This window comes from Nomascus leucogenys, chromosome 17 (genome assembly GCF_006542625.1).
Source record: "Nomascus leucogenys isolate Asia chromosome 17, Asia_NLE_v1, whole genome shotgun sequence".
Lineage (NCBI taxonomy): Eukaryota > Metazoa > Chordata > Mammalia > Primates > Hylobatidae > Nomascus > Nomascus leucogenys.
The window spans coordinates 92,853,324-92,878,702 of record NC_044397.1 but is presented as its reverse complement, the minus strand read 5'-3'; the positions used below and the strand labels follow the sequence as shown (position 1 = coordinate 92,878,702).

Here is a 25,379-nt window from a genome sequence, read left to right as displayed (position 1 = left end):
GGTCACTCAGGCAACAGGAGGCGGGGCGGCGCGGAAGTTATCTTCCAATCAGGCGCTCCGGGGGCGGGTCCGGACAGCTGTCCGTTCAAGGCACGGGGCGGGCACCAGGAAGCGGATTGCAGGTTTGGAGTAGTGTCCAATCGAAGGCCCCAGGGGTGAAGGGGGCGTGTCCAAAACGCTGTCCACTCAGAGCGTTGAAAGGGCGGGGACTTAGAAAATGTCCAATCAGGGGCGCCGCTTCCTGCGCTCCGACGCCCCCGAGGGCGGGACGTTTGGTCCTCCCTGCCGCGCGTGCCCCGCCTACCCCGAGCGGCCCGGGAGTATCTGTAACTTTCATCTGCGCCGGCTGCGAGGCCACGGGGAGTTCGCCTTGGAGACCCCAGGAGCAGGCGAGACATGGTGAGTGCGGGGCAGGAGCCGAGCCGGGGGACGGTCGGAGCTACGGGAACCGGCTGGAACCAGAGTCCGCCGAAGTCTGCGCCCGGGCTTGGCTGAGGGACGCGCGGGGCGGCGCAGGACTAGCGCCTGGGACCCGGGGACGCCATCACAGCGGCCGGGCTGGAGGGCTGGGGGCAGTTTGCGGGGACGAAAGGGGCGGCCAGGAGCTGGGGGGTAATTTAGGGGGAGTCCTGGGCAGGAGGGGGGCTGGAGGTAGTTTGTGGGGATGGTAGGGGCGGTCGGGGGTCAGGGACCAGTTTCGGGGGGACGGCAAGCGACGGTCAGCAGGTTGGGGATGTTACGCGTGTCCGTGTAAGAGATCACCTGAGCAGGCTTAGTTTGAGCCACAAGGCTGTTTACTCACTTGGGTGCAAGTGAGTCCGAGAAAGGAGTCAGCAAAGGGTGATGGGATTATTATTGGTTTTTGGTTTTTTTTTTGAGACGGAGTCTCACTCTGTCACCAGGCTCGAGTGCAATGGCGCGATCTCGGCTCACTGCAACCTCCGCCTCCCGGGTTCAAGCGATTCTCCTGCCTCAGCCTCCCGAGTAGCTGAGATTACAGGAGCTCGCCACCACGCCTGGCTAATTTTTGTGTTTTTAGTAGAGACAGGGTTTCACCATGTTGGCCAGGATGGTCTCGATCTCCTGACCTTGTGATCCGCCCGCCTCGGCCTCCCAAAGTGCTGGGATTACAGGCGTGAGCCACTGCGCCCGGCAATCATTAGTCCTTTCAGGTTTGGGATAGGCATGGCAGTTAGGAGCGGTTTTTTTGAGGACAGTTGGTGGGTGTTACAAAGTATATTCTCAAGGGCGGGGACGATGTTTCAAAGTACACTCACAAGGGCGTGGGGGATATATTGTCACAAGGGCTGGGAGGAATATTACAGAGTACCTTCACAAGGGCGCCAGCGTGTATTGTGACAAGGGCGCCAGCGCGTATTGTCACAAGGGCGGGGTACATTCACAAGGGCGAGGAGGACGTATCCTAGAAAAGACATTCACAAGGGCGGGGGAATATCACAGAGTACATTATCACAAGGGCGGGGGGCTTGACCATGGTGCGGCCAGCTCAGAGCACCTTACAGGAGACAGCTTGGGACAGCAAGGGACGGTCCGGGGGTCGGAGACAGTTTGGGGGATGACCTCGGCGGTGGGAGTGACCTGCCCTGGGGGTTTTGTTGCAGGGTATCACTAATGCCCTGAAATCTTTATTCAGGCAGCTGGTTTCAGTAAATATACTGTCTCCTGTTTGCCTTTTTTCTTCTCCTTAGTGACAATAGGAAAATGTTCAAGTCTGTTTTCTGCCTGCTGGTCCGTCAGGATAACGCCTGTTTATTCTGGGGTGCAGGCTAAGAATGGCTTAAGGAAGTCTATCAGGAATATTCTCTCTCCCACCAGAATTGTAGAGAAAGGGTGCGCAGTTCCACATCTTATAACAGCTAGAGATGGATTAAAATGTTCATAAAAATAGTAGTTTTTCAAATGCCAAGCAGTCAGACAAAAAATAATAGTAGTTATTCTTCCATACAAGGTGCAGAGTTTGCAACAGCGCGTGGTCGTGTTCCATTTCAGTTCAGCTAGACGTGAGATTAATGCACATTCTGCAAAAACCTGTACAACTGAGGCGTGTTCCATTCTGGTTAATTTCCAGTTTGTCACCAAGAGTATTGCTTCACTGACGCATCATGTTTGCTGACTAGGAAAAGCAGTTTCTGGCCATGTAAAGTCATAAAGACTGCCTTGGAACTCCCTTCCCCTACTTACACACGGGGTGGAAGCAGTGATTCTGCTGCATTCTCACTCTAGGGGATGAGGGTCTTTGTGGCATTTAAAGTGTAGCACCTGGAGCAGGGAGGCGAGCCCCAAGACCAGTGACTCCAGCTGAGCCCACAGTTGAGCCTGCACGGGAGGCCGCTGAGGGTGCAGCGGGGTCTGGCTAGGCAGCCTCCCCCTGCTCAGACCTCCTGCCTCGTAGAACAGCCACAGCGGGAACTGTTCATGCTGATTGAGGCTGCTGAGCATTGGAAAGACGATTGTCCTGGAGATGTGCTTGTGGGCGTTTTAGCCTTTCTGAGATTGCACCTGTGGTTGTCTTGGAGCAGTTTCTAAGCAGCTGGTTTAGTTTATGCATGAAGTGTTTTTTTTTTTCTTTTTTTGAGACAGCTGTGTCTCCCAGGCTGGAGTACAGTGGCATGATCTCCACACATTGTAACCTCCGCCTCCCGGGTTCAAGCAATTCTCCTGCCTGGGCCTCCCAAGTAGCTGGGATTACAGGCACCTGCCACCACGACCGGCTAATTTTTATATTTTTAGTAGAGACGGGGTTTCACCATGTTGGCCAGGCTGGTCTCAACTCCTGACCTTCAGTGATCCACCCTCCTCCGCCTCCCAAAGTGCTGGGATTTCAGGCGTGAGCCACCGCACCCGGCCTGGATTAAGTTTTAATATAAATACCAGTGGCCTTACTGCCCGCATAAATAGGCCTTCAGCCTCTCTTCAACACCTTTGTGCTGCTCCCAGCGCTCATCTCTGTTCTGCCCCCAGGGTAACCACTGTCCTGATTTTTTTTTTATTCTCTCTACCTTTACCATTTATTATTTATCACCATACAGAGTTTTAATTTTGCCTCCTTTGAAATTTTTTTTTTTTGCAGGCAGGGTCTTACTCTTTGCCCATGCTGGAGTGCAGTGGCATGAGCATAGCTCACCACCAATGGTGCGTGCACGCCACCATTCCTGGCTAATTTTTATATTTTTTTGTAGAGACGGGGGCCTCGCTGTTGCCCCAGGCTAGTCTTGAACTCCTGGACTCAAGCGATCTGCCCTCCTTGGCCTCCCAAAGTGCTGGGATTACAAGCATGGGCCATTGCACCTGGCCTGAAATTTCAATAAGTGACTGTTACCATAAGTGACTGTTACCATTAATGCACCGTGAATATCAGCTCGAAAGGCTTTTCTGTGGTTTCTTTCCTTTGCACACATGCCAGTGTCTGAGACAGTGGGTGACCCAGTTAGTTCAATTATTCCAGCGTTGGTCAGGCTTGGGTTAATTCAAGTGTGTTCATTTATTTTATGTACTTATTTTTAGAGACAAGGTCTTTTTCTGTTGCCCAAGCTGGAGTGCAGTGGTATGATCATGGCTCACTGCAGTCTCAAACTCCTGGCTTTAAGTAATCCTCTCACCTCAGCTTTCCAAGTAGCTGAGACCACAGGTGTGCACCACCACACCCAGCCAAAGTTTTTTGTTTGTTTGTTTGTTTCGAGACAGAGTTTTGCTCTGTCGCCCAGGCTGGAGTGCAGTGGCACCATCTCGGCTCACTGCAACCTCCGCCTCCTGGATTCAAGCGATTCTCCTACCTCAGCCTCCCGAATAGCTGTGGTTACAGGCATGTGCCACCAAGCCTGGCTAATGTTTATATTTTTAGTAGACACAGAGTTTCATAATGTTGGCCAGATTGGTCTCAAACTCGTGGCCTCAAGTGCTCTACCTGCCTCAGCCTCCCAAAGTGCTGGGATTACAGGTGTGAGCCACACTGCACCTGGCCTTCCTTGTAGCTTACTAACGTCTGTGTGTGGGCATATGTGAGCACTTGCCACGCCTGGACGTTGTAAGAACTAACTTCTGAATGGGTTCTGCTTTTGTCATTCACAGTGAGATGTGCATTATGCCGATGATTGAACTTGCAGTTGATGTGGACATTCCTTATTCTCCCACAGATAACATCTCTCCTTGCGCAGGTGTTAAACTGCCCCTCGTTTCCAGCATTGTCGCAACGCTTGCTCTGTCATATATTCATACACCATAAACACAGCCTCCCATCCTTTTCTGTTGGTCTATTTGTCCATCCTGCCGATACCATCCTCTAATTACTATTTGTTCTTCCTTCGAGATGGAGTCTTGCTCTGTTGCTCCGGTTAGAGTGCAGTGGCGCGATCTTGGCTCACTGTATCCTCCGTCTCCTGAGTTCAAGCGATTCTTCTGCCTCAGTCTCCGGAGTAGCTGAGATTACAGGCACGTGCCACCATGCCCAGTTAATTTTTAAATTTTTAGTAGAGACGGGGTTTCACTGTGTTAGCCAGGATGGTCTCGATCTCCTGACCTCGTGATCTGCCCGCCTCGGCCTCCCAAAGTGCTGGGATTACAGGCGTGAGCCACCGCCCCCGGCCTCAGTAGTGTTTTATAATTGTTCCATGATGATTATTTTATATCCTTCATTAGATATAAAATCCCTCTGTTGCCCAGGCTGGAGTGCAGTGATGCAGTCATGGCTCACTGCAGCCTCAAACTCCTGCGCTCAAGTGATCTTCGGCCTCAGCCTCCTGAGTAGCTGGGACTGCAGATTCATGCCACCACACCCAGCTAATTAAAAAAAATTTTTTCATAGAGCTAGGGTCTTGCTGTGTTGCCCAGGCTGGTCTCAAACTCCTGGGCTCAAGCGATCCTCCCGCCTCAGCCTCCCAAAGTGCTGGGCGGAAAGGCGCGAGCCATCGTGCCCCGCCCTGAGTGTGAATTTTAAAAGGCTAACACCGAAGCAGTGTATCTTATTAAGGACAAGCAGGCCCTGAAGGAGCTTTGGAACACTGAAGACAGGGCAAGAAAAATATGCCAGTGGGGCTCAGATCAAGTATTTTAGCAGTGTTGATTACTGTTTTGTCGTTGTGGAGTTGAGTGTGCAGCCGTGCTGGTCTACCCATAGGCAACAAGAAGTCCCTTTGTCGAAACCGCCCCTCCCTGGCTGGCCAGTAAACAGTCCAAAGCCACACAGTCATCTGCTGCGTGGCTACCAGGGAGCGTCGTCCTGCCTGTGAAGTTTCCAGAGAGTCACTGTCCGCTGCGTGTGGTTAGAATGATTTGGACATCCGTGTTGTGTGTGCACTAGACTGTCCTCGGGGGATGGGCCAGAGGGCCCAGGTTTGCCTCGGTGCCGTAAGTGTCATTTCCATTTCAGGAAGGAGGTTCTGTGGACCCCTGAGTCTCACCATCAGAGGCATCAGGGCAGCTCCGGGCAGAGAGGCACAGGGCCCGTGGGAGCCTCCATCTCTAGTGGGCTGTGGAGGCCACATGGGAGGACAGTGTCCTGCATCAGATCCCCATGGCCAATTCACCGCCACCGGGACTGGTCTGAGATTCCCTGAGGCTGGAGCGGAGGCTTTGAAAGCCTCTCCAGAGAAGGAGTCCAGGCTGGGGGCACAGTGGAATCCTGTCGCCATTGCATTTTGCACAGAATCTAGAACCTCTTGTTGTCCCACAACTAGGCGGATTTGTGATCGCACAGATGGGTCAGAGTAAAACCTGTGAGTGAGGAATACATTCTCTCCAAAACCCAGACAGACCTAAAAAGTGTTAGGCTCGCTCTGGCCATGGGTGTTGATAAATGAGGGATGCTTCCTCCCTGGGCTGCTGCTTCAAATAACCACCAGAAATATGAACAAAGTGGTGGGGACTTGAGTCTAATGGGGTGCAGCAGCTCGCCCCACCTGGAAAGTTGTGCAGCACGCCCACGAGCCTGTCCCCGCACCTGGCTCTTCCGAAAGCACAAATTAAATCTCTAAAATCTAAAACCCTCTCATCCCCAAGGCCAGCTACCCTCTTCCACTTCATAATGTCATAGGAATTATTTCCCCCCATCCTACACTTCATTATCATTATGTCACAGAGAGATCCATTCTTTTCCATCGCTTCGTTTGTCCATCCTTCTGCTAATACCGTACTGGCGAGATTGACAGCTCTCAAGTCCTTGCCGTGTGGTAGGTAACCTTCACCCTGTTCTGCAGAAAGTTTTGGCGTTTTTTAGACTTTTTTTTCTCTGTTAGGTTTGGAAAGTAGTTTTGTTAAGTACTAAAAAGTCTCATTAAGAGAGGATCTCACTCTGTTGCCCAGGCTGGAGTACAGTGGTGTGATCACAGCTCACTAAACCTCCTGGGCTCAAGTGATCCTGCTGCGTCAGCCTCCCTAGTAGCTAGGACTGCAGGCACAGGCCATCGTGCCTGGCTAATTTTAAAAATAAAAAACAAAACACATTGTAGACTGTGTCTCCTTATGTCGCCCAGGGTGGTCTCAGATTCCTGGCCTCAAGCGGTCTTCCTGCCTCGGCCTCCCAAAATGCTGGGATTACGGGCGTACACCACCTCACAGGGCCCCGATCAAGATTTGTTTCTCCACTGGAATCCTTGACTAGCCTTAAGTACTTATTTAACTTTGGATCTTCCCATAGTATGTATCAGCTTTTAAAAATGAATTTTCCAACTATTATGAAGTAGAAACATAATGCAATTTCTTGGAATCTTTGTAAAAATCTTTTTCTAGGATTATCTCTTTGTTCTGTTGGGGTTTTATGTGCATAATTCTTAGAAATTTGCATAAAGACAAGTTTATGTTTTATAATTTTCTGGTGGTGCTGGAACTAGTATAACGTTCACTGGAGGTGAGGTCATGGGCACCTTCATTTTGTGTATCATGTTTTTGAGGAAGACAGTGAACTTCACATTCTTTTTTTTTTTTTTTTTTTTTCTTCTTTTTTTTTTTTTTTTTTTTTTTTTGAGACGGAGTCTCGCTTTTCCCCAGGCTGGAGTGCAGTGCGCAATCTCGGCTCACTGCAAGCTCCGCCTCCCGGGTTCACGCCATTCTCCTGCCTCAGCCTCCCGAGTAGCTGGGACTACAGGCGCCCGCCACCATGCCCGGCTAATTTTTTTGTTTTTTTAGTAGAGACGGGGTTTCACCGTGGTCTCGATCTCCTGACCTTGTGATCCGCCTGCCTCAGGCCTCCCAAAGTGCTGGGATTACAAGCGTGAGCCACCGCGCCCGGCCTATTGTTTTTTTTTTTTTTGTTTTTTTTTTGAGACGGAGTCTCGCTCTGTCGCCCAGGCTGGAGTGCAGTAGTGTGCAAGTTCCACCTCCCCAGTAGCTGGGACTACAGGGCACCTGTCACCACGCCCGGCTAATTTTTTGCATTTTCAGTAGAGATAGCTAGGAAGATCTCGATCTCCTGACCTCATGATCCACCCGCCTCGGCCTCCCAAAGTGCTGGGATTACAGGCATGAGCCACCGCGCCCGGCCACTGGTTTTTTTTTTTTTTTTTGAGACGGAGTCTCGCTCTGTCGCCCAGGCTGGAGTGCAATGGCGCAATCTCAGCTCACTGCAAGCTCCGCCTCCCGGGTTCACGCCATTCTCCTGCCTCAGCCTCTCCGAGTAGCTGGGACTACAGGCGCCCGCCACCACGCCCAGCTAATTTTTTGTATTTTTAGTAGAGACGGGGTTTCACCGTGGTCTCGATCTCCTGACCTCGTGATCCGCCCGCCTCGGCCTCCCAAAGTGCTGGGATTACAAGCGTGAGCCACCGCGCCCGGCCCGGCCACTGGTTTTTAGAATCACAGAATCCTGCAGCCAAGACCACAGTCAACTTGAGGACATTTCCATCAGCTCACGAAGAAGCCCCCAGACCCTTCAGTGATCACTCTACTATTGCCCGGAACCCCTCCACCACCCTAAGAAATGACTCATCTGCCTCTGTCTCCAGAGACTTGGCTGTTCTTGACGTTTCGTATGTTGTTTGTTTTCTTTTTTTTCCTTTTTAGTCTTTTGTTCTTTTGGCATTTCATATGAATGGAATCCTAATGTGTGGTTTTCAGGGGCCATTCGTGTTTTAGCCTGTCAGAGCCGCATTCCTTACGTGGCTGAGTCATCTCTACCGTGTGGACAGTACCACATTTTATCAGCTGATCAACTTTGAGTTGTTTCCACCTTTTGGCTATTGTGAATAGTGCTGCTGTGAACATTTGGATACAAATGTTTCTTTAAATATGTTTTCAAATTTCTTCAGTATATATTTAGGAGTGGAATTTCCATTTGATAATACTATGTTAACTTTTTTTCCTTATAATAGATTTTATTTATTTTCGGTTTTTTTTTTGAGACGGAGTCTCGCTCTGTCACCCAAGCTGGAGTGCAGTGGCGTGATCTCGGCTCACTGCAAGCTCCGCCTCCCGGGTTCACGCCATTCTCCTGCCTCAGCCTCCTGAGTAGCTGGGACTACAGGCGCCCGCCACCACAACCGGCTAATTTTTTGTATTTTTAGTAGAGACGGGGTTTCACCCTGTTAGCCAAGATAGTCTCAACCTCGTGATCCACCCGCCTCGGCCTCCCAAAGTGCTGAGATGACAGGTGTGAGCCTGCCCGCCCCGCCGGTATCTTGTTTTAATTTGCATTTCCCTGATGACATGATGGGGAGCATTTTTTATATACTCATCTGCCATCTGTGTATCTTCACAGATGAGTTGTCTTAAGGTCTTTAGCCGCCACACCTGGCTAATTTTTTCTTAATTTTAGAAATGGGGCCTCACTGTGTTGCCCAGGGTGGTCTGAAACTCCTGAGCTCAAGCAATCCTCCCACCTTAGCCTCCCAACGTGCTGGGATTACAGGCCTGTGCCACCACACCTGGCCTGTTTGTACATGCTTTACTCTATGTCACGCTCTCCTGATGACTACGGCTCTCCAGAAAGCCTTGAAAATGAATAGTGTCAGTCCTCCAACTTTAATCTTCCCCTTCAATACTGTGTTAGTATGTTGAGTCTTTTACCTCTCCATATAAACTTTAGAATCAGTTTGTCAATATCCACCAAATAACTTGCAGGGATTTTGATTGGGATTGTGTTGAATCTATAGATCAAGTTGGGAGGAACTGATGTCTTGACGATATTGAGTCTTTAACCATTGACATGGAATAACTTTTTTTTTTTTTAATTTTTTTTTGCACACAAAAACAATATACATTTTCTAAAAATACATACAAACAAAAAGATGCGTATCAAACATATTAGGAAGGTTACACATGGGAAGTCGGGGAATAGAAATGGGGGGTGGGAGTTAAAATAAGGTAGAGAGGGACTTTATGTGGATCAGTGATAATAACTCAATCCTCTATTTGACAAAGAAGAGGGAGAAGGAAGAGGAAGAAAAAGAAAGTGGGATAAAGGATCAGAAAGGGAGGAAAATAGAAAAAATTAGAGTATGACTCCAGGGTAGACCTGTTTTGTTGTCACTGAGTTGGTTGGTTGGTTTGTCTGTTGTATTTTTCATGTTTCGCCAAGTTGGCCAGACTGGTCTCGAACTCCTAGCCCGAAGTGATCAACCCGCCTCGCCCCCCAGAGTGCCGGGACCACAGGCATGAGCCACCACGTCCAGCCCCCACATTGCTTCTGGCCTCCATTGTAGACCTCCCAGACGGAGCGGCCGGGCAGAGGCGCTCCTCACTTCTTCCCAGACACGGGGCGGCCGGGCAGAGGCGCTCCTCACTTCCCAGACGGGGCGGCCAGGCAGAGACGCTCCTCACTTCTTCCCAGACGATAGGTGGCCGGGCAGAGGCGCCCCTCACTTCCCAGACAATGGGTGGCCGGGCAGAGGCGCTCCTCACTTCCCAGACGATGGGTGGCCGGGCAGAGGCGCTCCTCACTTCCCAGACGGGGCGGCCGGGCAGAGGCGCTCCTCACTTCCCAGACGGGGCGGCCGGGCCGAGGCGCTCCTCACTTCCCAGACGGGGCGGCCGGGCAGAGGCGCTCCTCACTTCCCAGACGATGGGTGGCCGGGCAGAGGCGCTCCTCACTTCCCAGACGGGGCGGCCGGGCAGAGGCGCTCCTCACTTCTTCCCGGACGGGGCGGCCGGGCAGAGGCGCTCCTCATTTCCCAGACGGTGGGTGGCCGGGCAGAGGCGCTCCTCACTTCCCAGACGGTGGGTGGCCGGGCAGAGGCGCTCCTCACTTCCCAGACGGTGGGTGGCCGGGCAGAGGCGCTCCTCACTTCCCAGACGGTGGGTGGCCGGGCAGAGGCGCTCCTCACTTCCCAGACGGTGGGTGGCCGGGCAGAGGCGCTCCTCACTTCCCAGACGGTGGGTGGCCGGGCAGAGGCGCTCCTCACTTCCCAGACGGTGGGTGGCCGGGCAGAGGCGCTCCTCACTTCCCAGACGGTGGGTGGCCGGGCAGAGGCGCTCCTCACTTCCCAGACGGTGGGTGGCCGGGCAGAGGCGCTCCTCACTTCCCAGACGGTGGGTGGCCGGGCAGAGGCGCTCCTCACTTCCCAGACGGGACGGCCGGGCAGAGGCGCTCCTCACTTCCCAGACGGGGCGGCCGGGCAGAGGCGCTCCTCACTTCCCAGACGGGGCGGCCGGGCAGAGGCGCTCCTCACTTCCCAGACGCGGCGGCCGGGCAGAGGCGCTCCTCACCTCCCAGACGATGGGTGGCCGGGCAGAGGTTCTCTTCACCTCCCAGATGGGGCAGCCGGGCAGAGGCGCTCCTCACTTCTTCCCGGACGGGGCGGCCGGGCGGAGGCGCTCCTCACTTCTTCCCGGACGGGGCGGCCGGGCGGAGGCGCTCCTCACTTCTTCCCGGACGGGGCGGCCGGGCGGAGGCGCTCCTCACTTCTTCCCGGACGGGGCGGCCGGGCGGAGGCGCTCCTCACTTCCCGGACGGGGCGGCCGGGCAGAGGTGCTCCTCACTTCCCGGACGGGGCGGCCGGGCGGAGGTGCTCCTCACTTCCCAGACGGGGCGGCCGGGCAGAGGTACCCCTCACCTCTTCCCAGACGGGGGGCCGGGCAGAGGCGCTCCTCACTTCTTCCCGGACGGGGCGGCCGGGCAGAGGCGCTCCTCACTTCTTCCGGGACGGGGCGGCTGGGCAGAGGCGCTCCCCACGTCCCAGACGGGGCGGTGGCCGGGCAGGGGCTCGGGAGGCTGAGGCGGGCAGAGCACTCGGCGTCAGGAGCTGGCAAGCAGCGTGGCCAACATGGCGACCGCGCGCCTGCAGCCAAACGAGAAAAAGCAGGCAGCGGTGGCGTTCGGCGGCAGTCCCAGGTAGTCCGCGGCGCGGGCAGCAGCGAGCTGAGTGGATTGCAGTCTGGGCCACAGAGGGAAAGGCAAGAAGAAAGAAAGAAAGAAAGAAAAGGAAGGAAGGAAGGAAGGAAGGAAGGAATAACTATTTTTTTATTAATTTTTTTTTGCACACAAAAACAATAAACATTTTCTAAAAATACATACAAACAAAAAGATGCGTATCAAACATATTAGGAAGGTTGCACATGGGAAGACGGGGAATAGAAATGGGGAGTGGGAATTAAAATAAATGAGAGAGGGACTTCATATGGATCAGTGATAATAATCCTCTATTTCACGAAGAAGGAGAAGGAAGAGGAAGAAAAAGAAAGTGGGATAAAGGATCAGAAAGGGAGGAAAATAGAAAAAATTAGAGTATAACTCCAGGGTAGACCTGTTTTGTTGTCACTGAGTTGGTTGGTTGGTTTGTTGTATTTTTCATATGTTTCGCCATGTTGGCCAGACTGGTCTCGAACTCCTAGCCCGAAGCGATCAACCCGCCTCGGCCCCCCAGAGTGCTGGGACCACAGGCGTGAGCCACCACGTCCAGCCCCCACATTGCTTCTGGCCTCCGTGGTAGACCTCCCAGACGGAGGGGCCGGGCAGAGGCGCTCCTCACTTCCCAGACGGGGCAGCCGGGCAGAGGCGCGCCTCACTTCTTCCCAGACGGGGCGGCCGGGCAGAGGCGCTCCTCACTTCCCAGACGGGGCGGCCGGGCAGAGGCGCTCCTCACTTCCCAGACGATGGGTGGCCAGGCAGAGGCGCTCCTCACCTCCCAGACGATGGGTGGCCGGGCAGAGGTGCTCCTCACTTCCCAGACGGGGTGGCCGGGCAGAGTCGCTCCTCACCTCTCAGACGGGGCGGCCGGTCAGAGGCGCTCCTCACTTCTTCCCAGACGATGGGTGGCCGGGCAGAGGCGCTCCTCACTTCCCAGACGGGGCGGCGGCCAGGCAGGGGCTGCAATCCCAGCACCCTGGTAGGCCAAGGCAGGCGGCTGGGAGGCGGAGGCTGCCGCGAGCCAAGACCACACCACCGCACTCCAGCCCGGGCCACACCGAGCACCGAGTGAGCGATACTCCGTCTGCAGTCCCAGCACCTCGGGAGGCCGAGGCGGGCAGAGCACTCGGGGTCAGGAGCTGGAGAGCAGCGTGGCCAACATGGCGAAACCACGCCTGCAGCCAAAGGAGAAAAAGCAGGCTGGCGAGCGCCGGCAGTCGCAGGCAGTCCGCGGTGCGGGGTAGCAGCGAGCCGAGTAGATTACATGCAGCCTGGGCCACAGAGGGAAAAGAGAGAAAGAGAGGAAGGGAGGAAGGGAGACATGGAATAACTATTTACTTAGTTCTTTGCTTTCTTCTGTCAGAGTTTTATAATTTTCCTAAGAGATCTTGTACACATTTTGTTAGATTTATACCTAAATATTTTATTTTAGGGCAATGCTGATTTAATTCTAATGTTGTCTAAGAGCATATGATGTGATATTCTTTTAAACTTGTTAAGGTGTTTTATGTCCTGAAATACAGTCTAGGTTGAGGAGTGTTCCATGTGAGCTTGACCAGAATGTGTTTTCTGCTGCTGTTGAAGTTGTCTACAGACATTCCTTATTGGGGGTGCTGTTGAATTCAACTCTGTCCTTATTGATGTTCCACCTACTTGATTTTTTTTTTTTTTTTTGAGACAGAGTCTTGCTCTGTTGCCCAGGCTGGAGTGCAGTGGCGTGATCTCGGCTCACTGCAAGCTCTGCCTCCTGGGTTTATGCCATTCTGCCACAGCCTCCCCAGCAGCCAGGACTACAGGTACTCGCTGCCATGCCCAGCTAATTTTTTTGTATTTTTAGTAGAGACGGGGTTTCACCGTGTTAGCCAGGATGGTCTCAATCTCCTGACCTCGTGATCCACCTGCCTCAGCCTCCCAAAGTGCTGGGATTACAGGCGTGAGCTACCGTGCCCAGGTGCTTGATCTATTTCTAATAGGCGTTTAAGGCTTCAGCTATGATGGTGGATTCATCTATTTTTTCCTTACAGTTCTAGCAGTTTGTACCTCCTCTGCCTGAAATTAATATATGTGCTCCAGCTTTGTTTTGAATAGTGTTAGCATGATTTATCTTTCTCCATCCCCTTACTTTTAATCTATTATGTATCTTTACAGTGGGTTTCTTATAGATCAGGGGTCCCCAGCCCCCAGGCCATGGACCAGTACTGGGCCGCACAGTAGGAGGTGAGTGGCGGGCAAGCAAGCAAAACTGAGCTCCATCTCCTGTCGGATCAGTAGTGGCATTAGAGTCACATAGGAGCCTGAACCGTATTGTGAGCTGCGTATGAGAGGGATCTAGGTTGCGTGCTTCTTATGAGAATCTACTGCCTGATGATCTGTCACTGTCACCCATCACCCCCAGATGAGACTTTCCAGTCACAGGAAAACAAGCTCAGGACTCCCACTGAGTCTACCTTGGGATGGGTATGTAATAATAATAAAGTGCACAATAAATGCCATGCGCTTGAGCCATCCTGAAAGCGCTTGAGCCATCCTGAAAGCATACAGCCCCCACCCCGTCCATCTGTGGAAAACTGTCTTCCACAAGACCAGTCCCGATGCCAGCAAGGTGCCATCCTGAAAGCATCCAGCCCCCACCCCATCCATCTGTGGAAAAATTGTCTTCCACAAAACCAGTCCCAGTGCCAGCCAGGTTGGGGACTATTATAGACAACATATAGTTGGGTCTAGTTTTTTTGGTCCATCCTGACAATCTGTTTGTTAATTGTAGTCCATCAACTTTTAAAGAGATTATTGACATAGTTGGATTAATAGCTTCCATATTTGTTACTGTTTTTTTTTTTTTCTTTTTTTGAGACAGAGTCTCCCTCTGTTGCCCAGGCTGGAGTGCAGTGGTGCATTCTCGGCTCACTGCAAGCTCCGCCTCCCAGGTTCACGCCATTCTCCTACCTCAGCCTCCCGAGTAGCTGGGACTACAGGCGCCCGCCACTGTGCCCAGCTAATTTTTTGTATTTTTAGTACAGATGGGGTTTCACCATGTTAGCCAGGATGGTCTCGATCTCTTGACCTCGTGATCCGCCCGCCTCGGCCTCCCGAAGTGCTGGGGTGACAGGCGTGAGCACCGCGCCCGGCCACGTTCATGTCCTGCTGGTGACAGGCGTGAGCACCGCGCCCGGCCACGTTACTGTTTTCTTTTTTTGTTGCCCTGGTTCATTGTTCCTTGTTTTGTCTTCCACTCTTTTTCTGCCTTTTTTGGTTTTAATTGCATGTTTTGTGTGATTCCATTTTTTCTCCTTTCTTAGCAAGTCAGGTATGCTTCTCTTCCCTTTTTTTAGTGATGGCCCTGGAGAGATTTATTTATTTATTTGGCAGGGTCTTGCTCTATCAGCCAGGTTGGAGTGCAGTGGTACAATCATGTCTCACTGCAGGCTTAATCTCCTGGGCTCAAGCCATCCTGTTACCTCAGCTTCCCAAGTAGCTGGGACCACAGGGTACATGCCTCCAAGCTCAGCTTATTTTTAAAAACTTTTTGTGGCCGGGCTCGGTGGCTCATGTCTGTAATCCCAGCACTTTGGGAGGCCGAGGTGGGTGGATCACCTGAGGTCAGGAGTTCGAGACCAGCCTGACCAATGTGGTGAAACCCTGTCTCAAAAAAAAATACCAGAAAATTAGCTAGGCATGATGGCGGGCACCTGTAATCCCAGCTACTCTGGAGGCTGATGCGGGAGAATCGCCTGAACTCGAGAGGCAGAGGTTGCAGTGAACTGAGATCGCGCCACTGCACTCCAGCCTGGGCGACAGAGGGAGAGTCTGTCTCAAAAACAAAAAACAAAAAAAAGCTCCGCCTCCTGGGTTCACGCCATTCTCCTGCCTCAGCCTCTCCGAGTAGCTGGGACTACAGGTGCCCACCACCACGCCTGGCTAATTTTTTGTATTTTTAGTAGAGATGGGGTTTCACCATGGTCTCGATCTCCTGACCTCGTGATCCGCCCGCCTCGGCCTCCCAAAGTGCAAAAAAAACTTTTTAAAGACAGGGTCTCACTATGTTGCCCAGACTGGTCTTGAACTCCCGGCCTCAAGCAATCCTCCCGCCCCAGCCTCCCAAAATGCTGGGATTCCAGGCATGAGCCACCGCGCCCAACCTAGAAGTTTTCATTACCTATCTTCAGGCTCACAGTCTTTCCTCAGCCACACCAAGTCGACTCACGTGTCCGTTAAAGTCGTTCTCCATTTCTGTTACAGTGCTTTTCAAATCTCTCCCAGGGCTTTTTCATGCTTAGGATTCCCACTTCTCGGCCTGTATTGCCTGTTTTTGCATGTTGTCTACTTTTTCCATTAGAGCACTTCACCTGTTAATCATACTTGTTTTAAACTCCCAGTCTGATACTTCCAACGTCCCTGCCGTATCTGAGGGGTTCTGCTTTATCTCTTCAAGCTGTGTCTTTTGCCTCTTGGTATGCCTTGTCATTTCTTTCTGGAAAGCCAGACGCAATGTACTGGGTGAAAGGCACTGAAGTAAATAGACCTTTAGTAACACAGTGGTGAGGTGTGGGCAGAGGGCAAGGATTCCCTGATCCTTTGATGAGGTCTGTCTTTTCGTGAGCCTGTGCCCCGCGACACTGAACTTCACAAGTGCTTCTCAGTTCTTCCTTCTCCTCTCACTTAGGTAGGACAAGATGAATAGAGAGAGGAAGCTGATGAGGGATACGTCTCTTTCCACAGGTCACTTAGACTCTGATGAAACCCCAACAGGTGAGGCTCTGATCAAATAGTTTTCAGGGAAGGGCCCGTTGAGAAAGAGCAGAAATATCTGGCCTATTTCAAAATCATTATTTTTCTCCTCTACAAGACTGGGCCCCCTGAGATTCCTAACTCAGACTTGGGCCCGCTGTACCCCCAGGAATTCATCAGTTACAGCTCAGGGTTTCCCATCTAAGTAACGGTTCCCACAGAGGCTTCTGTTCATGGTTGCGTGTTCTGGTAAGTTGTGATTCTCTGTATCCACCTCTCTCTTCAGTTTGAGGGGGCAGAGCCTGCCTTGTGACATCAGTTCTCTGAAAGATTGAAGAAGAGCTTGTTGAGGTTTCAGTTTGTTCAGCTTTTTGATTGTTACGATGGAGTAATAACTTCCAAGCTCCTTACATGCTGGACCAAAAACTAGAAGTCATTTAACTTTTAAAAGGAACTGCCACACTGTTTTCTTAATTGGTTGTACCATTTTACATTCCCACCAGCAATGTGTGAAGATTCCTGTTTCTCCACATCCTTGCCAAAACTTATTTTCCTTTTTAGTTTTTTATTTTACCCATCCTAATGGGTGAGAAGTGGTATCTCCTTTTTGTTTTTATTTGCATTTCCTTGATGACTAATTACTGACAATGTTTATTTTTATTGGAGAAATGTCTGTTTACATCCTTTCCCCACTTTTTTGTTGTTGTTGTTGAGACTGAGTCTTGCTCTGTTGCCCAGGCTGGAGTGCAATGGTGCGATCTCGGCTCACTGCCAACCTCTGCCTCCTGGGTTCAAGTGATGGTCCTTCCTCAGCCTCCTGAGTAGCTGGGATTACAGGCATCTGCCACCATGCCCAGCTGATTTTTGTATTTTTAGTAGAGATGGGGTTTCACCATATTGGCCAGGCTGGTCTCAAACTGCTGACCTTGTGATCCACCCACCTCAGCCTCCTAAAGTGCTGGGATTACAGGTGTGAGCCACCACGCCCGGCCACTAAATCAGTTTTGATTTTTTCAAACAACTAGCTTTGGTTTCATTGATTTTTCTCTATTCCATTAATTTGCCTGTAATATTTATTATTTCCTTACTCCTAATTGCTTAGGTTTAGTTTTATTCTCCTATTGTCTTAAGGTGGACCAGGTTAAGTTGTTGATTTGCACTCTTTAGGACAAGTATTTATGGCTATTAATTTCCTTTATATAAGTTTTGGTATATAATGTCTTTATTTTCCATCCATCTCAAAGGACTTCCCTTTTGATTTCTCTTTGATCCGTTAGTTATGGAGGAGTGTGTTAATATCCACATATTAGTGAATTTGCAAAATTTTCTGTATTCATTTCCAATTTCATTTCTCCTTCCATTGTGGTCAGAGAACATACTTATTTCTGGTTTTTTTTTTTTTTTTTTTTTTTTTTTTTTTGGGAAACTGACTCTTACTCTGTCAGTGGTGTGATCAGAGCTCACTGCAACTTCTGTCTCCTGGGTTCAAGCAATTCCCGTGCCTCACCCTCCCAAGTAGCTGGGACTACATGTATGTGCCACCATACCCAGCAAATTTTTGCATTTTTAGTAGAGACCGGGTCTGTGTTGCCCAGGCTGGTCTCAAACACCTGAGCTCCAGCGATCCATCTGCCTTGGTCTCCCAAAATGCTGGGATTACAGGTGTGAGTCACTGAGCCCAGCCAATATTTTGTATTTCTATTGTTTAAAATGTGTTGAGGTTTCTTCTATGGCCTAGCAAAGGGTCTCTTTTACAGGACGTTCTTCCTGCACTTGAAAAGAATGTATGTTTTTCTATTGTTGGGTTGAATGTTCTGCAGATGTCTGTTATGTGTAAATGACTTACAGTGTTCAATTATTTTATTTCCTTGTATTTCACCTAGATGTTCTATCATTAAAAGGTGGGGTAATTGATGATTCTGTGTTCAACTAAAAAAGAAAAAAAGGGTATTAATGTTCCAACTTTTATTTTTAATTATCCATTTCTTTTATTTTTATTTATTTTTTTGAGTCTTGCTCTGTCACCCAGGCTGGAGAGCGCAATCTTGGCTCACTGCAACCTCCACCTCCTGGGTCAAGCGATTCTCCTGCCTCAGCCTCCTGAGTAGCTGGGATTACAGGCATGTGCCACCATGCCAGGCTAATTTTTGTATTTTTAGTAGAGACAGTTTCACTATGTTGGCCAGGCTGGTTTCAAACTCCTGACCTCCAGTGATCTGCCCACCTCGGCCTCCCAAACTGCTGGGATTATAGGCATGAGCCACTGCACCCAGTCCCATCCTTTACTTTTTTTTTTTTTTTTTTAAATTTTTATTTATTTTTTATTTTTATTAATTTTTTTTGCACACAAAACAATAAACATTTTCTAAAAATACATACAAACAAAAAGATGCATGTCAAACATATTAGGAAGGTTGCACATGGGAAGACGGGGAATAGAAATGGGGGGTGGGAATTAAAGAAAATAAACGAGAGAGGGACTTTGTATGGATCAATGATAATAACTCAATCCTCTAACAAAGAAGAAGGAGAAGGAAGAGGAAGAAAAAGAAAGTGGGATAAAGGATCAGAAAGGGAGGAAAATAGAAAAACTTAGAGTATGACTCCAGGGTAGACCTGTTTTGTTGTTGCGGGGTTGGTTGGTCGGTCTGTCTGTTGTATTTTTCATATGTTTTGCCATGTCGGCCAGGCTGGTCTCGAACTCCTAGCCTCAAGTGATCAACCTGCCCCGGCCTCCCGGAGTGCTGGGACTACAGGCGTGAGCCACCACGTCCAGCCCCCACATTGCTTCTGGCCTCCGTGGTAGAGCTCCCAGACAGGGCGGCCGGGCAGAGGCACTTCCCACATCCCAGACGGGGCGGCCGGGCAGAGGCGCTCCTCACTTCCCAGACAATGGGCAGCTGGGCAGAGACGCTCCTCACTTCTTCCCAGACAAGGTGGCGGGGCAGAGGCGCTCCTCACTTCTTCCCAGACGGGGCGGCCGGGCAGAGGCGCTCCTCACTTCCCAGAAGGGACGGCCGGGCAGAGACGCTCCTCACTTCCTAGACGGGGTGGCGGCCAGGCAGAGGCACTCCTCACATCCTAGATGGGGCGGCTGGGCAGATGCGCTCCTCACATCCCAGACGATGGGCGGCGAGGTAGAGACGTTCCCCACCTCCCAGACGGGGTGGCGGCCAGGCAGAGGCTGCAATCCCAGCACCCTGGGAGGCCAAGGCGGGCAGCTGGGAGGCGGAGGCTGCAGCGAGCCAAGACCACACCACCGCACTCCAGCCCGTGCAACACCGAGCACCGAGTGAGCGAGACTCCGTCTGCAGTCCCAGCACCTCGGGAGGCCGAGGCGGGCAGACCACTCGAGAGCAGGAGCTGGAGACCAGCCTGGCCAACATGGCGAATCCGCGCCTCCAGCCAAAGGACAAAAACCAGGCAGGGGTGGTGGCGCGCGCCCACAATCCCAGGCAGCCCGGAGGCCGAGGCAGCAGAATCACGGGAGCCAGAGGCAGGGAGTCTGCAGCGAGCCGACTGTACTGCAGCCTGGGCAACAGAGGAAGGAAGGGAGGGAGGGAGGCAGAGGGGGAGAGAGAGAGAGGGAAGGAAGGACGGACGTCCCTCCTTTACTTTCAATCTGTTTGTATCTTTGGATCAAAAGTGTGTGTCTTATACAGCGTATATAGTTGGATTATGTTTGTTATCCATATTCTGACAACCTCTGCCATTTCATTGGGTTCTGTAACTCCTTCCCAGTTAGTGTCACTATTGACGTGGACATACTTATGTTTGTCATCTTTTTGTTTTCTGTGGGTTTTATGTCTTTCTTGTTGCTATACTCCTTTACTTTTTTTTTTTTTTTTTTTTTTTTTTGAGATGGAGTTTCGCTCTGTCACCCAGGCTGGAGAGCAGTGATGCCATCTCGGCTCACCACAACCTCCATCTGCTGGGTTCAAGTGATTCTCCTGCCTCAGCCTCCTGAGTAGCTGGGATTACAGTCATGTGCCACCACGCCCAGCTAATTGTGTATTTTTAGCAGAGACGGGGGTTTCTCCATGTTGGTCAGGCTGGTCTCAAACTCCCGACCTCAGGAGATCCACCCGCCTCAGCCTCCCAAAGTGCTGGGATTACAGGCATGAGCGACCGTGCTCGGCCACTAATTTCATTTTCATTAAGTATTTTCTAATGAAACCTTTCAATTGTTTAACTTTTTACTATTTGTTGGTTTCTTTAGGGGTTACTGTATTATAAATGTGAGGCTTATCAGATGAGCTTCAGGTTTATATTAATGACTTGATTCCAGTGAGATACAGAAATGCTGCATCTGTGTAGCTCTATTCCTTCCTGCCCCCCCCAACTTTTATGGCATTATTAATACATACTACATCCATGAATATTATACGCTAAAGCAGTGCATTTTAATTAGTACTTTACCATCATAGTCATGTCCCTTGCTTAAATATGCCTTTGCTCCCTCCCACCCACCTCCTCTGTACTGTTACTAGCAAATAGGTAAGTATTCTTATGTGTTATACATCCAACAGTACTTTACAAACTTTTTTTTTTTTTTTTTTTTTTTTTTTTTTGAGACGGAGTCTCGCTCTGTTGCCCAGGCTGGAGTGCAGTGGCGCGATCTTGGCTCACTGCAAGCTCCGCCTCCCAGGTTCACGCCATTCTCCTGCCTCAGCCTGCCGAGTAGCTGGGACTACAGGCGCCCGCCACTACGCCCGTCTAATTTTTCTGTATTTTTAGTAGAGACGGGGTTTCACCTGTTAGCCAGGATGGTCTCGATCTCCTGACCTCGTGATCCACCCGCCTCGGCCTCCCAAAGTGCTGGGATTACAGGCGTGAGCCACTGCGCCCGGCTACAAACATATTTATACAGTTGCCTTTAAAATAATTTAAGAAAATAAAGGGGGAAAAAACTGATACAATGTTGCCCAGGGCTCCAGGCCGACAAAAACAGGAATTCTTAAGTCACATGGTTAGAAACTCTCTGGCTGGCCTCAGGCCTGTCTATACAGAGATCCCCTTACCAGGCAGCAGATTCCAAGGACTTACGGTTCTCTCCAGTAGCCGATCGAAGGCTTGTCCCAAAGACCTAATGAAATGTGCATCGTTTGGGCAACTGAGGCCTGCTGCGTTATGCAGCATTTCAAATGGAAAAGTTACTTCATCGTCAAAAAAAAAAAAAAAAAAAAAAAAAAGCATCTCTCTCTAGACCCTGCTGGTAGAGGAAAATAAGAGCAGTCACAGTAAAAAGGTAGAGGTAAGTTCAGACTGTTAGTGGTGCTATGAAGTTTATTAGGAAGTGATTAAGTAGAAGATCTAACATTCCCATCATAGAGGGGTGTTGGGACACCACGGAATCTTGTTTGAATTTATGAACTGAGTCCAGTTCCCCAGTACTTTCAGTGTCACCAATCCTCTTGCGCACCTATGTGGTTTGTCTCAGGACTCAGTGGTCTTTGAGGATGTGGCTGTGGACTTCACCCTGGAGGAGTGGGCTTTGCTGGACTCTGCTCAGAGGAACCTCTACAGAGATGTGATGCTGGAGACCTTCCGGAACCTGGCCTCAGTAGGTAAGGATGACATCATTCCCTCACTTGGTTTTTAATGAACTCACTTCTTTCTCATCAGCTCTGTTGCAAGATTTGAAATGTGGGAAAGGACTAAGACAGACATGTTCACAGCCACCGTGGACCTAGAATCTAATCATTATTCCCTGACAGTGAAACGTGTGTGAAACAGATGTTATTTCTCTCTCGGTTTAAAAGACCTTAAGTTCCTTTAGTGTCATTAGTATGGGTATAGATTTCATTGGTCATTTAGGATCACAGGAGTGGTTCCTGGATCTCTGTGTTCCTTGTATCTGTGGTTCACAGATACCTGTGACTTACTGTGTTTGTGAAATACCTAACATTTTCACCCCTTATGTCTGTTATTGATGAAGTCCTCAAAATGCTAAACTCCTCAGTGTCTTCCTTTGCTTAATAAGTGTCTTATTCCTTATGAGATTTGTTTACTTTTTTGTTTCAGATGATGAGACTCAATTTAAAGCCAATGGGTCAGTTTCTCAGCAGGATATGTACGGGCAAGACAAATCTAAGGAACAGACAATACCAACCTTCACAGGAAATAATTCCTGTGCCTACACTTTAGAAAAAAATGGTGAAGGCTATGGCACTAAAGACCACCACAAAAATCTGAGGTGAGTTACACTCACAAGAGAAAAATCCTTGTATGCAATTAAATATATATATAAGTATTGCTCCAAATATAAGCATTGCTCCAAATTTGTTTATTTCTCAGAATTTTAACAACAAAAAAAATTTGTATTTGACTTAGACATTGAGAATTTGAAACATAATTGTTAGAAATAATTACAGGGGGCCAGGCATGGTGGCTCACGCCTGTAACCCCAGCACTTTGGGAGGCTGAGGCAGGCAGATCACGAGGTCAGGAAAGCAAGACCATCCTGGCTAACATGGTGAAACCCCGTCTCTACTAAAAATACCAAAAAAATTAGCTGAGCGTGGTGGCAGGCACCTGTGGTCCCAGCTACTTGTGAGGCAGAGGCAGGAGAATGGTGTGAACCTGGGAGGCAGAGCTTGCAGTGAGCTGAGATTGCACCACTGCACTCCAGCCTGGGCGACAGAGTGAGACTCTGTCTCAAAGAAATAAATAAATAAAAAGAAATTACAGGAAAACCCCATATATAATAAATACTACATTAATAAATGTCTCTTCAAACAATTCAGAATAGAAAAACTTCATGTATACTGAAATGTAGTTAGAAATGTATTTCTAATACTTGTTAATACATATCAACAAATCATTACTAAACATACCATAAATAAAAATGTTTCTCATTTTTAACAGAAATCATATGGTGGACAGATTCTGTAAAAATAATGAAGGTAATCAATATGGAGAAGCCATCCATCAAATGCCAAATCTTACCCTGTGCAAGGAAATTTCTGATGGAGAAAAACCATATGAATGCACCAAGTGTGGGACAGTCTTCACGCATCTTTCTTCTCTGAAAAGGCACATCAAGTCTCACTGTGGACGAATAGCGCCTCCGTGTGAGGCATGTAAGCAGGCCTGCATTTGTCCCTCACACCTACACAGTCATGGAAGAACCAACACTGAGGAGAAGCCGTATAAGTGTCAAGCATGCGGGCAAACTTTCCAACATCCCCGTTCCCTCTCTCACCACGTCAAGACTCACACAGCAGAGAAAACCTATAAATGCGAGCAGTGTCGGATGGCGTTTAATGGGTTCGCAAGCTTCACTAGACATGTGAGAACTCACACAAAAGACAGGCCATATAAATGTCAGGAATGTGGGAGAGCCTTCATTTATCCCTCGACATTGCAAAGACACATGACAACACACACTGGAGAGAAGCCCTATAAATGTCAACACTGTGGGAAAGCCTTCACTTACCCCCAGGCTTTTCAAAGACATGAGAAGACGCACACGGGAGAGAAGCCCTATGAATGCAAGCAGTGTGGGAAAACATTCAGTTGGTCTGAAACCTTGCGAGTCCACATGAGGATCCACACTGGGGAGAAACTCTATAAATGTGAACACTGTGGGAAAGCTTTTACCTCTTCCAGATCATTCCAAGGTCATTTGAGGACGCACACTGGAGAGAAACCTTATGAGTGTAAACAATGTGGAAAAACCTTCACTTGGTCCTCAACCTTACATAATCATGTGAGGATGCACACTGGAGAGAAACCTCACAAATGTAAACAATGTGGGATGTCCTTCAAGTGGCCCTCCTCCTTCCGCAACCATCTGAGGATGCACACAGGACAGAAATCCCACGAATGTCAGTCACACTCAGAAGCCTTCAGTTGCCAAGTCATTCTTTCTAAAACCAGTGAGAGCACACACTAAAGAGAAATTCTATAACTCAGTAACAGGGGGTAACCTCACATTAATTCATATATAATGCTCCAGAAAATTCACACCAGGAGAGAAATCTTACAAGTAATGATACTGTCTTTGTCAATACCTCATCTGTAAAACAGACCCATTAGTCGTGAATTTCCAGCTCTTTCAAACATAAATGTTTAAGTCCTCTTTCAGCTATAGTACCTAAGTTTTAATAGTTAAGTGTTTTATCTCTTAAATATTTTCACTTTGAACCGTATTAGACACATGGTGATTTGAAGTGTACTTTGAACATGACATAATTTTTTTTTTTTTTTTGAGACAGAGTCTTGCTCTGTCGCCCAGGCTGGAGTGCAGTGGCGCTATCTCCACTCACTGCAAGCTCCGCCTCCCGAGTTCATGCCATTCTCCTGCCTCAGCCTCCCAAGTAGCTGGGACTACAGGCGCCCGCCACCACGCCTGGCTAATTTTTTGTATTTTTAGTAGAGATGGGGTTTCACTCTGTTAGCCAGGATGGTCTCGATCTCCCGACCTCATGATCTGCCCACCTCGGCCTCCCAAAGTGCTGGGATTACAGGCATGAGCCACCATGCCCGGCCGAACATGACATAATTTTTATAGTTTCTATATTTTTCTGTATGATATCATTACAACAATGAAACTTTGGTATTTCTTATTCTTACTGGCCTACTGCTACAGATAGTGGATATCACTTACCTACTTTATATATTGTACCTTCCCAAATTTTTTTTGCAAAACCTTGTAAATATGCAGAGTTCTCTATAAAGTATAGTCTCTAATCATCTTTTGCAATTTGTTTTTCCTCATTTCTCACTGGGAGTTAGAAAGTAGCCTTTGAATTAGGAATGGGTACCTATAAAACAAGAATGAAATCTATAGAAGGTTTTGTTACGTCTACATGTGTAAGGCTGGGAACGACATTTCCCTGAATGTCTTTCCTTTATGGCACCAAGTTAAAATCTGCTGATTTTCTACTTTGCATGAGGTTTGGCAGTCAAGACTAGAGAAGTCATTACCCGCTTTGTAGAGCCAGCATACTCAGAGACATAAAGGTGGCACACAGGCGTACCATGCACAGCCTTATGGATCATTGTATTGATTCCTGCCCCTGTTAATGAAGAATATCTCTACAACAGTACACCAGCTGCCTAACTTTCAGCCAGACATCTCCATGAGCTCTCCCAACATGAAGACATTTAGTGTGGATTGCTACAACACCTGCCATGTCCACCAGGCCACTGATCCTGTCGTGGTGATCATCTCTGAAGCTCTGACTCCCTCCTTTAGGTCTTACCTTATTTTTATTTTATTTATTTATTTTTTTGAGACAGAGTCTTGCTGTTGCCCAGGCTGAAGTGCAGTGGTGTGATCTCGGCTCACAACCTCTGCCTCCCAGGTTCAAGCGATTCTCCTGCCTCAGCCTCCTGAGTAGCTGAGACTACAGGC

The 25,379-nt window shown here is 49.4% G+C and overlaps 2 protein-coding genes across 4 annotated transcripts in view; one reads left to right on the top strand and one right to left on the bottom strand.

Moving 5' to 3' along the window:
- Nucleotides 1-247: 247 nt before the first annotated feature.
- Nucleotides 248-24,001, top strand: LOC100585205 (zinc finger protein 57). Of its 3 annotated transcripts, none has more exons than XM_003277014.4 (4): nucleotides 248-399; nucleotides 21,459-21,585; nucleotides 22,043-22,214; nucleotides 22,886-24,001. In XM_003277014.4, the coding sequence occupies exons 1-4, from the start codon at nucleotides 397-399 to the stop codon at nucleotides 23,913-23,915; spliced, it is 1,332 nt and encodes a 443-aa protein (XP_003277062.2). In that variant the 5' UTR covers nucleotides 248-396; the 3' UTR covers nucleotides 23,916-24,001. The 3 variants fall into 3 exon arrangements, with proteins under 3 accessions (XP_003277062.2, XP_030652686.1, XP_030652687.1); XM_030796826.1 differs by lacking the exon at nucleotides 248-399 and adding an exon at nucleotides 15,391-16,039; XM_030796827.1 differs by lacking the exons at nucleotides 248-399; nucleotides 22,886-24,001 and adding an exon at nucleotides 15,391-16,039 and having other exon boundaries at nucleotides 22,043-22,325.
- The window catches only part of LOC100585796 (zinc finger protein 77), a 30,339-nt gene continuing 26,167 nt past the window's right edge, over nucleotides 21,208-25,379 (bottom strand). Inside the window, exon 4 of the mRNA XM_030796825.1 lies at nucleotides 21,208-21,227. Coding sequence (XP_030652685.1) covers nucleotides 21,221-21,227 — 7 coding nt within the window. The 3' untranslated portion in view covers nucleotides 21,208-21,220. The remainder of the gene's footprint in view (nucleotides 21,228-25,379) is intronic.